Below are 15,345 nucleotides of genomic sequence, written 5' to 3' on the forward strand. Positions count from 1 at the left end.
GGGTGACTTGGATAATAGTTACTAAGTGACATAAAGCCTAGTTATTATAGGGCAGATGTTTATATGATGTATGTATTGGCATTATCACCTATGAGAGTGGATAGGGACAGTGCATTCAGGTGGCTCCTGAGGGGTCTAATCGGAATCCTCAAGTTAGATTCGTAACTTTGATATTATGTTGTTATGCTCAGTCAGGGGTATGGTTGGGTAGTAGTCATTAAGTGACACAAAGATTATTTTTTCATATTTTTTCTTTGTTTTTATTTAACATGGAAATCCTCATTAGATTTTAAATATTGAATAACGAAAAACCTTTAGGTCGATGAATATATTATCCTATACTTTTTAATCTGTATCTTCCATTTAACATTTTCCTCAAACGTTATAAATATGGAACAGGAGTTTCTAAACGAAAAATCTATATTTTAGAATCTATGCTACCAGTTTTTGGACGCTGACAATTAATAAAATAAAAAACGTCTCACACATTATCAGTTTAGTGACAGAAAATACATGCCCGCACCGCAAAGCAGAAAGCATTAGCAATAAATTTTCGTAATCCGTAGGTCACTTTTGTCTTTAATACTGTTTCCTGTAATCGCATAAAGTTTATTTAATTTTTTTTTTTTTAAATGCCCTTTTTTGGCGACGGAAGATAGACACTGCCTTGAAGCTTCCGGAACTGACGTCATACTTTCCCAATTCCATCATGGCAGACAAGGGAGAACCCACATGGAGAAATGCTGAGGAGGAAGAAGATGAAGAAATGGAGGGGACAGAGAGTGAGGATGAGGATGAAGATGAGATGATGGAGGAGAAGGATGAGAAAGACGAAAAAGATAATGGTCCCAAAAGGGTTTATTTACCTGGCACGCAGCCTCTGAAAGAAGGAGAGGAGCTTGTGATGGACCAAGATGCTTATATACTGTACCATCAAGCTCAGACAGGTAACTACATTTAGTAATCCGCACAGAGAGCACATCTATACAGTGGGGAGATAATGCCTACTGTATAATATACAGACATATATTCCTTTCTGTCGTCAGTTATTTTTTTATGTGTTTCTATTTTAAATTTGCAATGTGTAATATCATGACGTGGTGGAATACTGCTGTTTTATTTCCAGGCGCTCCGTGTTTAAGTTTTGATGTGATCTTGGACAGTCTTGGAGAAAATCGTTCAGACTACCCAATGACCATGTTTCTCTGTGCTGGTACCCAGGCTGACACTGCACAAAGCAACAGGTAAAAATATATATTATTCATGTTTTAATTTTGTAATTTAGGATTAACATCTATTGATCTTTTACATAGGACTTGAGAAATGTTTAGTAAATGTGGTACCCAACGCATTATTTGTAGGAGTTAGGGAAAGTTTATATACATTTTAACATTATTGGGAAAAAAAGAGATGACCTCATATTTTCAAGAAAATGTGTCTGATTTCTTGGTTGTTCGAATCCATGTTTTTATAAACAAATGATAGAAAATGGAATTTAACTGTTAAAGGGGGCAGTGTACTGTAATTTTTCTCCTTATTGTGTTATCAATGATCTGCTGCACTAGCTGCAGAGTATTAAATGCATGATATTGCTTCTTTATGTTTGCTTTTACAATTGAAATAGCACGCTTTGCTTATTGAAACACCACATAAAATGAATATTTAAATACCCAAGCAGTGTTTTCCACAGAACATTTTGCCAGCCAGGTGGGAATATGACGTGGCTGGGTAGAGACTGTAATACTTTGTAAATGATAAAATTTTCTGCTATCAAAGGCACAACTTAATTTCACAAATGTCAATTTTAATATCAGCTAATTTTTGCTCAATATTGTCTTAAATCAATCCTGAGGAGAACACTGCTAAGTATTGCCATTGTGTATAGAGAGATTGAGATAAGGCGATCTGCTCTTTATGCATACTGAGCCCATTTGAATAGGTATGCTTATGAGAACAAGAATGAATTTGATTAGTAACATCGTTTTTTTTTTCAAATACAAACATTAAACTAAAGGAGTTATTCCCCATACATTTAAAGGGACATGAAACCCACAACTTTTCTTTCATGAATCAGATAGAGCATACCCTTTTAAGCAACTTTCCAATTTACTTATATTATCTAATTTACTTCATTCTCTTGGTATCCTTTGTTGAAAAACATCTAGATAGGCTCAGGAGCTTGGAACTTGCTGCTGATTGGTGGCTGAATTTGTAGGCCCATTTTCATTTGCTTGCAGATGTGCTCAGCTACTCCCAGGAGTGCATTGTTGCTTCTTTAATAAAATATAAAAATAGAATGAATAAAAAATGATAGCAGAAGTAAAAGTCGTTTAACCCCTTAATGACAAGTGACGTACCAGGTACGTCCTGCAAAAACTTGCAGTTAGTGACAATGGACGTACCTGGTACGTCACTTGTCTAAGAGAGTGCTGGAAGCGATCGCAATCGCTTCCAGCAGCTCTCAGGGTATTGCAGTGATGCCTCGATATTGAGGCATCCTGCAATACCCTTAGAAAGCATCCGATGCAGAGAGAGCCACTCTGTGGCCCTCTCTGCACCGGTAGCGATGCGGCCGGTTCGTTGGTGGGTGGGAGCGCAACAGGGAGGCGGGTGGGCGGCCCATCGCTACCCGGCATCCGGCTCCTGTTAGTGCAATGTGCACGCCGGGTGCCGGGAGCGTGCGGGGGCGCGCATGCGCGCGCACGCCCGCGATCACCTAAACACACTGACACCAATGAGTGGGAAGAGGGGGGGAAATATATATATATGAGGATCTGGGAGGGGGAGGGGGTTGGGGTATTGTGGGGGGCTGCTACACTACAGAAAAAAATAAATTAGTAATAAAAAATAATAATTAAAAACACTTTTTTGGGGGGCAAATTGGGTACTGGCAGACAGCTGCCAGTACCCAAGATGGCGGCAATTAGGTAGGGGAGAGGGTTAGATTGCTGGGGGGGGGGATCATGGAGCTTGGGGCTAAGGCAGGAGTCCATCACAGCTAAAACATTTTATTTTTTTTTATTAAAAAAAATAAAAACTCCTTTTATTTAGTACTGGCAGACTTTCTGCCAGTACTTAAGATGGCGGGGACAATTGTGGGGTGGGGGAGGGAAGAGAACTGTTTGGGAGGGATCAGGGGGTGGGATGTGTCAGGTGGGAGGCTGATCTCTACCCTAAAGCTAAAATTAACCCTGCAAGCTCCCTACAAGCTACCTAATTTAACCCCTTAACTGCTGGGCATAATTTACGTGTGGTGCGCAGCAGCATTTAGCGGCCTTCTACTTACCAAAAAGCAACCACAAAGCCATATAAGTCTGCTATTTCTGAACAAAGGGGATCCCAAAGAAGCATTTACAACCATTTGTGCCTTAATTGCAGAAGCTGTTTGTAAATAATTTCAGTGGGAAACCTAAAGTTTGTGACAAAATTTGTGAAAAAGTGAACTTTTTTTTTTATTTGATGACATTTGGCGGTGAAATGGTGGCATGAAATATACCAAAATGGGCCTAGATCAATACTTTGGGTTGTCTTCTAAAAAAAAATATATACATGTCAAGGGATATTCAGGTATTCCTGACAGATATCAGGGTTCCAATGTAACTAGCGCTAATTTTGAAAAAAAGTTGTTTGGAAATAGCAAAGTGCTACTTGTATTTATGGCCCTATAACTTGCAAAAAAAGTAAAGAACATGTAAACATTGGGTATTTCTAAACTCAGGACAAAATTTAGAAACTATTTAGCATAGGTGTTTTTTGGTGATTGTAGATGTGTAACAGATTTTGGGGGTCAAAGTTAGAAAAAGTGTGTTTTTTTCAATTTTTTCCTCATATTTTATATTTTTTTTTATAGGAAATTATAAGATATGATGAAAATAATGGTATCCTTAGAAAGTCCATTTAATGGCGAGAAAAACGGTATATAATATGTATGGGTACAGTAAATGAGTAAGAGGAAAATTACAGCTAAACACAAACACTGCAGAAATGTAAAAATAGCCATTGTCATTAAGGGTAAGAAAATTGAAAAATGGTCCGGTCATTAAGGGGTTAAAAATGTAAAATCTATCTTAAATCATGAAAGAAAAAATGTAGGTTTCATGTCCCTTTAATACTCTACAACTGGTATATTACAGTACAATGCCCCTTAAATGGTTTAGTGTTTGAGAGTATGCGTTCAGAATCTTGTATACTTGTTTAACATTTTATAACTAATATTTTCCTTAAGCAAAACCCAGACTTGATTTACAATACTTGGATGTAAGGCAATCACAAATTGCAATCTATTTGTTAACAGCATTAAAGGAACAGTGTACACTAACTTTTTCACCCCTTTAATTCGTTCCCAGTGATCTATTTTACCTGCTGGAGTATATTAAATTGTTTACAAATAGCTTATTTATGTTTATATCATTAATTGAAACAGCTGCTTTTTGCCTGTTTATCCCTACTAGATATGTTCATTCAATGTTTTCATTCACCTCAGAAGGCGGTGGCTCTTCGTGCTGCTCGGCTATTTTCATTTTTTTCATTTATTCTTACGCAACAGCAACGCACAAAAATTCTGTGCAAATCAAGATTTTAGTGCATTGCTGTAACGAAAATAGCCGAGCACCATGAAAAGCTGCTGCCTTCTGCATTGGGGAGGTGAACAAAACCTCTGAATGCACGAGTCTAATCCATACCTTTCCTGAAGTTTCTATACTTAGGTATTAGCTATAGATAGAAAAGATGTGTAAACGTACAGCAGCAAAATGTACACTCCCAGTAGAAGAGAGAATCAAGATACTAAACCCAATTTTTTTTTTCTTTCATGATTCATATAGAGCATACAATTTTAAGCAACTTTCTAATTTACTTCTTCGTTCTCTTGCTATCTTTATTTAAAAAGCAGGAATTTAAAGCTTAGGAGCCGGCCCATTTTAGGTTCAGCACCATGACATTTAGCCACCAATAAGCAAGCATAACCCAGGTTCTGTACTAAAAGGGCTGGCTCATAAGCTTTACATTCCTGCTTTTAAAATAAAGACGGCAAGAGAACGAAGAAAAATTGTTAATAGGAGTAAATTAGAAAGTTGCTTAAAATTGCATGCTGTCTGAATGATTAAATAAAAAATGTGGGTTTAGTATCCAGTTAAGTTGTTCTCTCTAAGTATGTGGCTTTAGTACTGACAGAGATAATATAAAGGAGCCTGTGTGTGTATAGAAAGTGATATAGTAAAGAGATCTAATTTTCCTACAAGATCAACTTATTTTAATGGGTTGTAGTTTCAAAGAACACATAAGCTATTTAATATACAAAAATAAACCAAATTAAGCCATTTTTCATACATGTTGTACTATGCAGCTGATATAACAAGTCATTGGAAACACATTAATGGAAAAACAATGTTACAGTACACTGGCCCTTTATAGCAGGGGTGATCAACCTTGGCCTCCAGAAGTTTTGGAACTACATTTCCCATGATGCTCAGACACATTAAGCTGGCTGAGCATCATGGGAGATGTAGTTGCAAAAACAGAATTCATTGGTATAATTAAGCTAGTAAAATACATTGAACTATATGCTTCTTTGCATACAATTAAATCAACATTTAATGTCTTTTTAAAGGGACCTTAAACACTAAACAAATGCTAGATAGAATGATGCGTTCAACGAAAAGATTAGTTTTAGAATAACATGAAGATGTATTTTTTTAAAGGGTTTTTTTTAGCTGTTTACATATTGACAAAATATGTGTAAAGTTTTAGCGTCTATAAAACAATGGGGAGCAGCCATGTTGTAACTTAGGTTACATTCTCTGCTGTGTCCAGTTAGGGACACTTATAAATAGGGCACTATACAAAAGCAAGAGGTGTTTTAGTGTGTCTAAGCTACAAATCACTTTGCTATTCATGTGTAGTAATGCTGCCTTTACAGTGTTGTATTCGTTACAACCACTGATGTAAATATTCTGTCTGTGGTGTTTTAGCACACTGTCTTAAAGTGAACACCTTACAATTATTTAGCAGTTAACTAAGTTGGTGAGTTTAAAAACGTTTTGTTTGCTGCAACTGTTTAATAGCCAACCTTTACCCACCAGGACTTGTTTACTTGAGTAGATAAGGCTAGCCACAATTATGTTTATAAACAAAATCTTCACTGCTTTGCAGTTATCGTCTGAATTTTTTTTCTGCAGCCAATTGGGGATAGATACAAAATAAATAAAAACAGTGTATTATAAAGTTGTGTTTTGTTTGTTTTTCTTTTTTTGCCTTTTTAAATACACACAATTAAGCATTTTATATTGAAGCCTCAAGGCATGTTATTCTCCCTTTTTAAACACATACATTTTATTAACTGCTGTTTCTTTCTCCGTAGGATGCTTGTTATGAGGATGCACAATCTGTATCGGACTAGTAAAGAGAAAAAAGATGATGTCTCCGATTCTGAAAGCAGCGATAGTGAAGCGGAAGAGGAGGAAGAAAAGAAGCCACAGCTGGAACTAGCTATGGTGCCACATTATGGTGGCATTAATCGCATTCGGGTAATAAAGGTTCTTGTATTTCAGAAACATAACAATCAGTGTGAGTAACTTGCGTTTTATACTTACAGATTTTGTATTAGAGCTAAAGGACATATATAAACAAATGTTTGCACTCAAAGCATCTTTTCCTGACCAAGCTAGGTGTTCCATGTAACTGTACACTTTTCATAAAAACCCTATCAGTGTGGAAGTGTAGTTTTCAGGTTGTTCCTTCCATGTTCCAGCACCTAAACACTTTGTTTAACAACTCTGGAAAAGAAATTAAGATTTTACCTTTTTTTTTTTAAATTAAAGGTATTAGTAATTGTCTCCTGACTTGTTTGTTTTGTGGGTGTGTGCATTTTTTATTTTATTTTTTCCCTCTGACTGGTAACTGTTATATACAAAAAACTATTTTAGTATTCGTTTTTGTTTTTTCTCACACAGTATCATGCAAATATTGACTATTTCACAGGTATCTACATTGGGAGAGACTCCCATGGCTGCTGTTTGGTCTGAGAAAGGTCAAGTGGAGATTTATGATCTGCAAAAGCAGCTTGCTGCGGTATCAGATTCGCACACGTTAGCTGCTTTTTTGAAGGATGAGCAATCTCGAGTTAAGCCAGTATTTTCTTTCTCTGGACACATGACTGAAGGCTTTGCTATGGATTGGTCTCCAAAGTCTGCAGGTACAATCTAGTAAATAAATATGACTATTCACAACAGAATGATACAGTCTTAAAGGGACGTGAAACCCACATTTTTCTTTTATGATTCAGATAGAAAATACAATTTAAAAAAAGTCTCCAGTTTACTTCTATTATCAAATTTACTTAGTTATCATGTTGTTAAAGAGATATTTAGATAGGTAGTGTGGACATCTGGAGCACTACATGACAGGAAATAGTGCTGCCCTCTAGTGCTCTTGCTAATTTATAACATTGTTGCAAAACTGCTGCCATGTTGTGCTGCAGACACGTGCACACTCCTGAACTATACCTTACTGCTTTTCAACAAAGGATAAGAAAATGAAGAGAATTTTATAATAGAAGTACATTGGAAAGTTGTTTATAATTGCATGCATCTGAATCATGGAAGAACATTTTTTGGGGTTTTTATGTCCCTTTAAATTGTATGTTTATTTGATATTGAGTTTAAAAATGATTATACAAACCTTCATGTGATAATTAAAATAATGCCTGTCTCTCTAATTCTGTTAACAATAGTTATCTATTGACATGAAAAATAAAAACCTGTTATTTTAGTTCATTTTGTACATAGTTTTTTTTTTATATTTCATTTGCTAATTAAACATTCTCTACTAAATTATGTTAATACGCATATAGGGCGCTTAGTCACTGGTGACTGCAACAAGAACATTCATTTATGGAACCCTAGTGAAGGAGGATCATGGCATGTCGACCAGAGGCCATTTACGGGTCACACGAAATCTGTTGAGGATCTACAGTGGTCACCTACAGAAGCCACGGTAAAGATCATAGTGTCCTTTTTTGTGTGTGTGTATGTATGTATGTGTGTGTGTGTGTATGTATATATATATATATATATATATATATATATATATATATATATATATATATATATATATATATATATATATATATATATATATATATATATATATATATATATATAAAAAATCTAGGGCAGTGCTTTCCAAACTGTGTGTCGGGACACACTAGTGTGTCGGCAGCAGTGTGTAGGTGTGTCCCTGCTTCAGCACAAATTTTTTTAAATTTAATTTTTTATTTATTTTTTGGTTTCTGACTTTCCGCCTGCTTGCTACTCATATCACATGGTTGACACGTGATTGATACCTAGGGGGTCACAGATCATCTTAACCAATTGGCGCAGCTCAGTGGGAACTGAAACTATTCCCATTGGCAGCTTTGGCGGCACATTGGCTCCTGACTGCACGTGTAGTCTCCTTAATTGGCTCGTGACTGCAAGTGTAGTCAGTGAGTGGGACAGCAGTGTGTTTGCAGCGTGGGCAGTAGTCAGTCCAGCTCACGGAGCTCTGAGGGCGGCAGCTTAAACGCTGAGCTGAAGTCAGAAGTCAGTGGGGTGTTTTTGCAACTAGCTCCAAGTAGTGCATTGCTGCTCCTGATATATGGATAGGAAGTGGAAGCTTAAAAATGCTTGATGATGAAATGCGAGTGTCTTTATCTAATATTCCACCAAATATTCAGAAATTGTGTTCATCCCATCAACCTCATAAATCCCATTAAAATAGTAAGTAGCTATTGGTGCTATTAAACTTTTTTTTAATTCTTGCACATACATACTGTTACTTGTAAATACATTATGTTATTATATAATGTATGTATGTGTCCATATCTTTTAAAACAAGTTAGTTTAACCTCCTTTTTGCTAGAACAACTGAATTAATTACTGTGTCGCGAAATTATGAAGGTCAAAAAAGTGTGTCACCAACATGAAAAGTTTGGAAAGCTCTGATCTAGGGGGTACCAGACTATAGCGCTTGTAGAAAGGGAGTAAAATAAAGGGGAGCACAGTTTTAAGGTGTAACACAAATGTACTGATTTACAGCAAGGTATAAAAAAAAACTTTTTTGTAGCTCACCTTTTTACTTTTGAGTATGAGAAGTCTGTGTAGTGCCTTTGCTTCTCCTCTGGTGAGTATGGTAGTATTTAGAAATCAAGGATCATTGGCATCTGTGTGGTGCCAGTTGAGGTATTTCTTTTCAAAAAATAAAATCTCCCTGTTAGAGAGGGGTTGAGTGACAGGCTTCCCCTCTCAGGGGTTTGGTAGATGCCTTTCAATGAAATAAATGAAGCAAATGCCAGTGATTAGTGCAAATAAAATCTCCTTTATTTTAGCACAAAAACAAACCAGTGTTTGTGCTGGTGGATTAAGTCTCTTGGTGGTGTTGAGTAAAGAAATTTGGGGTATTTAACTTCCCAAACAGGCTGTGATGGTTGTCGCCTTGATTATGCACAAACAGTGTAGAGGATTCCTTGAAGATCTTTGTCTCCGGATGGTGTAAGTTTAAGGTTTTTATGCAAGATTTTGGGGTATTTTCCTTCCCAAACAGGCTGTGATGGTTGTTACCATGAACTTGCATAAACAGTATAGAGGATTCCTTGATGATCCCTGTTGGTTTCTCTTTATTTGCAAAAAAGTAAAAAGTTCTGTTTTTACCTTGTAGAAAATAACGATTCCTGATGGTTCCTGTGTAGGTTGTAGAAGAAGTGAGGTGTTTTGTAACCTCCACTGGTCTTTCCTGTCTTAGGATGGCGTTGGATACACTTGTGCTTCACAAGTGATCTGAAGAGTTGCGGTCTTGCCGGGCCGGAAGTGACATCACAAGTGGGCGTACAATTATATATATATATATATATATATATATATATATATATATATATATATATATATATATATATATATATATATATATATATATATATATATTTATTTATTAGTGGCCAGCTTATATTTTAGGATCTTATGTTGAGTTTTTAGCCCTCTCTATTCCTGAGATATGGACAGAGATATCTGACCTGCAGCTAGACTTTATACAGCCTTAAAAGGAAACGCTTGTTTTTTCTGAAGACATCATATATGGAAACAAGTAATGCATTGATTTATTACTTTGTAAAAGTCCTTATGGCATTTAAAAGACCAAACACTAAATATTGTGCTGACTGTGGAAAATGTGATTACATTAACAAACCAAAAAACCTTGTATGTCAAGAAGTGTGCATTACTGCACATAATTGTCTCTTCCCCATTTCAGGTTTTTGCCTCTTGCTCTGTCGATACCACTATTCGCATCTGGGACACCAGAGCAGCCCCCAATAAAGCATGCATGCTTACAGCCAGTCAGGCTCATGATAGCGATGTAAATGTGATCAGTTGGAACCGCCAAGAACCCTTCATTATCAGTGGTGGAGATGATGGTGTCCTTAAGATATGGGATTTGCGCCAGTTTCAGGTCTGTCCTTTTGCAAGTGCTTAGATAATTTGCTATATTTTAATTCCAGTGCTTTAGACAGGATATTATTTTAAATAAAAGCACTTATAGGTGGCTGATTCTCCTGTTGCAGGTGATGTGAAATGTTATGTTTATAAATCAAAATAATGTAATTATTTTAATGAATGGATTAAGTAAAACTAAAAAAAAAAATGCTATAATATATTTGGAAAGCTACCTCATATAAAGCAAATTCAAGAACTTTTTTCCTTGGTTTAAAAAAAAAAAAAAAAGTTTTGCCCCATTACGATGCCAAAGTGCAAACTACAATAAAAGAAACAATAAGAGGGCTGTGTAGTTACCAAAAAGGGAAACAAATATCTTTATCTGATTTAGATATATGTAAACCCAGTCCTTTTGGTTTTCTCAATAAATATTTAATATTTACCAGGTTGTACTGTAATAGGATTCCTAGATCTTATAATTCAGGGGTATTTCCAATATTTTGCAGTAACTTGGAGCTTGCATACCTGCAGATCAGTAGGTATGCTTCATGCTCTGTGCCCTGGCCTTTGTATAAGGTCCTTTAGGCTTTTCCCCCAATTATTCTGTGAGAGCATACAATTTTAAACAACTTTCCAATTTACTTCTATTATTTAATTTGTGTCATTTTCTTTGTATTCTTTTGTTGAAAAGCATACCTGGGTAGGCTCAGAAGCAGCTAATTGGTAGCTACATATATATGCCTCATATTATTGGCTCATCCATGTGCTTTGCTGTTTTTACAAGAGAATGAAGTAAATTGGGAAGCTGCTTAACGTATTTATCTGAATCATGAAAGAAAAAAAATTGGGTTTCATGTCTCTTTAAATAATACACTGCACAGCAAATTGCCTTGAAAACATTTAGTAGGGCTCTATATCCCTAGAGAGATTTAATATGGAAATGCTGCATATGGCCATAGAGTTGGATTGTTTTTATTGTGATTTACAGGCAAATTAAACCCAACATTTTTCTTTCAGAAGAGCAAACGTGCAGTTTAAAACATTTTTAATTTACTATTATCAAATGCATTTTGTTTTCTTGGTACTTTTTGTTGAAAAGCATGTTGGTAAGCTCAGGAATGTGCATGTCTGGAGCACTCAATGGCAGTAGTATTCACTACCTACCTAGGTATGCTTTTTACAAAATAATATTATGAGAAGTGATAATAGATGTTAACAGAACTTATTATTTTTTTTTTTTTTTTAAAGGGACAGTCTACACCAGAATTTTTGTTTTAAAAGATAGATAATCCCTTTATTACCCATTCCCTAGTTTTGCATAACCAACAGTTATATAAATACACTTTTTATCTCTCTGATTATCTATGACACACATGAACTAACACCCTCTAGTGGTGAAAACTGTCAAAATTCCATGAGAGAAGAGGCGGCCTTCAAGGGCTTAGAAATTAGCATACAAATGTCCTAGGTTTAGCTTTCAACTAAGAATACTAAGAGAACAAAGCAAAATTGGTGATAAAAGTAAATTGGAAAATTGTTTAAAATTAAATGTCCTATCTGAATCATGAAAGTTTATTTTGGACTAGACTGTCTCTTTAAGAGTATGCTCTGTCAAAATCATAAACTTATTAAAGGCACATGAAACCTAAAATTTCTGTTCTAAAACTGTTTCTCAAACGTGGGTCAGATATGTTTCCTAAAATATTCTTTTTGCATTTAGAAGGGAGTCAGTGTTGCGAAATTCAAGCAGCACACAGCGCCAATAACATCAGTTGAGTGGCACCCTACAGACAGCGGTGTTTTTGCTGCAGCAGGGTCAGATGACCAGATCACACAATGGGACTTGGCAGTAGAAAGAGACCAAGATCAAGAAGGAGAAATGGATGACCCAACTTTGGCAGCAATCCCACCTCAGCTACTTTTTGTTCATCAAGGGGAAAAAGACATTAAGGAGCTACACTGGCACCCTCAGTGTCCTGGAATCCTAATTAGCACTGCTTTGTCTGGCTTCAATGTCTTCCGTACCATCAGCGTTTGATGATGGATAAGTTGCTGCAGAAAAAAGATAAATGGATGGACTATTTTTCTATGATGAGTGTGTTGCTAGCCAGGTCTGATTGTGCATGGTATGATAGTTTGTATTCCATCGTTCTAATTCATTGGTGGTTCTCTCTTTACTGCTGCTAACTCTAAAATGGGGTCAACTCGAAAAAATAAATAAAATCTGTTTATGCACATGTTAAAAGACCATAATAATGAAAAAAATACATGCTCTAATTTGTGAGAGCGTATAATATTAACACTAGCAACTCCCCAAATCTGTGTTTAACCCCTGCTAAGGGGTTAAACACATACTTAAAAGTACCACTCTGGTGTCAGAGCATCCCTGGTCCCAAGCAGAAACATTTGGTCACTTAATTAGCAGCAGCTGTATTACATTTGCTGCATCACAAAAGGTTAAGTTAACGCTATTTTGAAAGTGCCTTCTTTTGTATGCAGTAAAGTAAGAATGGCTAATATAATAACTGTAAAGTATAGGCCATGTATGCCAGCAAAGCTTTCTAAGAAGGGTTTTGTTCAATAGCCATAGCAGGAGCTGGCAAAGTCCTATCATTTTGTTATCTCTTGCCCTTGTCTACAATATCAGATGAACTGTTCCCTCCCCTAAATTCATTATGGGGGGTCCATTCTTTAAAAAATAAAGGCAAGTGCCGACGGGACATCCTTTTCTTAAATTATATATGTACTGCTTAAAGATATAGTTAATGTTTTTAATAAAACAAAAAAAAAACACCAGAAGCTATGACTGATGCCTTTATAATTACTTGATGCATGGTGCTGTTTTTTTTTTTTTTATTATTCTTTAAACACCATATAAAATGCTAGTTAGAATTATATACGTAAATGAAGATTACCCTGAGAATAATATATAGATGGATTATTTAAAAATATGAGGTTGGTCACGATCATTTAGAAAAGTGAATCTATTGAATTTCCAAATTTTTTTTTATTAAGAGTCGCTATTTTTTGTACAATCTTTCCTAAAGGATTGTGATAAACCCCTATATTAGTTGTTAAAATATTGAAAAAATAAGTGCAAAGTGTTAGTGCCTATACAGCAGTGTGCACTACCATGATGTAACCTATGTTTCCTCTGCTGAAGCCAAATAGGTACGGTTATAAACCAGTCACTACGGCTTTTAACTAATAACTCTCTGGAATAAAAGTGTTTGTCTGGAGTCTGCAATAATTCTTTTAACAGGAATTGGAAAGCCCACAATTTTCAGAAGTAATTCAGTATAGCTTTGAGCTACAACAAAATATGAACAATGCTTTTCTATGGCTAACTCCCAGAAAACATGGATTATCAAAATAATTGTGTACTGGTACTAAACAAGTAGTATGTATATTATACTAGTTAGCTGTACTTTGAGTCACTGGACATGTAGCTAATTTGCTAATAGACTGTATGACCATTTTTAGAGTTCTTTATAAAAAATAAAAAAAACGCACAAACCTGCTTCCGATCATAGAACACTGCTGCAGTAACTGTCTTCCAAGCAACACCACCATTCACAGCAATATTATGGGCTACTACCCTCCTCAAGGCAGAACTTGCTGTGATCTGAGATATCATAACAGAAATGTCTGCAGAAAGAATGGGATACAGGCAGGAACTGTTAGCGCTATCGCTTTGCAGAGATGCTCCACATCAGGCTGTTCTCTTTAAACAGCGCTATGTTCTGGCTGCAACGTAAGTTTTCATTAACACAGTACAACTAGAGCAAAGAGGCAGCACATTGATGACTGCTTCTCAGAGATTTTTTCAATCCCACCAACTAGGCTTTCCCGGTCTACAAAACAATGACTCTTTAATTTAAGGTGTTTTTGTGAGCAATGCACGTTTTTATAACGCCATATTTACCTTTATATTATGTCATGTTTGACCAAGAGTAAAGGAAACTGATTTATTCAAGACAAGTTTCTGCAGCAGCTATTTTGCAATGCAATTTTCCACTGCTGCACTATAGTATAAAACTTTAAAATTACTTTATTCTCCAGTTAGATAACAAATTACAATTTAGCTGGTGGTTTAGTGTAACTGCCTAGTTTAAAATTTCATTACATTTCAAAATTACCTGCAGAAAAATTGTCTTTAAAAAAAATGATCAGAAAATGAAAAAAAGTTCTGCCTCTGGAGTACCACCAAAATCCACCACTGCCTAATGCTGCTATGGTGTCTTAAAGGGTCAGTCTACTCCAAAAACATATATATATTTTAAAGATAATGCCTTTACTACCCATTCCTCAGCTTTGTACAGCCACCATAGTTATATTAATATACTTATAACCTTTAAATCTCAATTGCTGCCTGTCTTTAGGCCACTACAGACTGCCTCTTATCTCCGTGCATTTTATATTTTTTCACAGCTAGACAGTGCTAGTTCATGTGTGCCATATAGATAACATTGTGCTCAAATTTTGTGGAGTTATTCATGAGTCTGCACTAATTGGCTAAAATGCAAGTCTGTAAATAGCACTGAGATAAGGGGCAGTCTGCAGCGTCTTAGATACAGGTAATCAGAGGTAAAAAGTTTATTAACCCTTTAAGGACACAGCTTTCAGTTTGCTCAATTGTTTTATGACGGAAAAATTCCGTCATATGTCCTTAAGAGGTTAATATAACTGTGTTATGCAGAGCTATGGAATGCGTAATCTGGAGTAGACTGTCCCTTTAACTTGTATATGAAACCTTTATCTCAACAACCACTGCACCACAAAAACCCCATCTGCTAGACCACAAAATGTACCCGCATTCCGAATTTTATAAATAGCTTTTTCCCCCACATGTACTAGCTCCCACAATACATTTACATATTTT

The 15,345-nt window shown here is 35.9% G+C and overlaps 1 protein-coding gene across 1 annotated transcript; it reads left to right on the top strand.

Moving 5' to 3' along the window:
- Positions 1–685: 685 nt before the first annotated feature.
- Positions 686–13,262, top strand: GRWD1 (glutamate rich WD repeat containing 1). Its single transcript, XM_053690672.1, has 7 exons — positions 686–947; positions 1,127–1,244; positions 6,359–6,524; positions 6,979–7,192; positions 7,850–7,992; positions 10,282–10,479; positions 12,184–13,262. Exons 1-7 carry the CDS (start codon positions 710–712, stop codon positions 12,499–12,501), a joined length of 1,395 nt encoding a protein of 464 aa, XP_053546647.1. The 5' UTR covers positions 686–709; the 3' UTR covers positions 12,502–13,262.
- Positions 13,263–15,345: the final 2,083 nt, after the last annotated feature.

Source organism: Bombina bombina, chromosome 8, assembly GCF_027579735.1.
Source record: "Bombina bombina isolate aBomBom1 chromosome 8, aBomBom1.pri, whole genome shotgun sequence".
Classification (NCBI taxonomy): domain Eukaryota; kingdom Metazoa; phylum Chordata; class Amphibia; order Anura; family Bombinatoridae; genus Bombina; species Bombina bombina.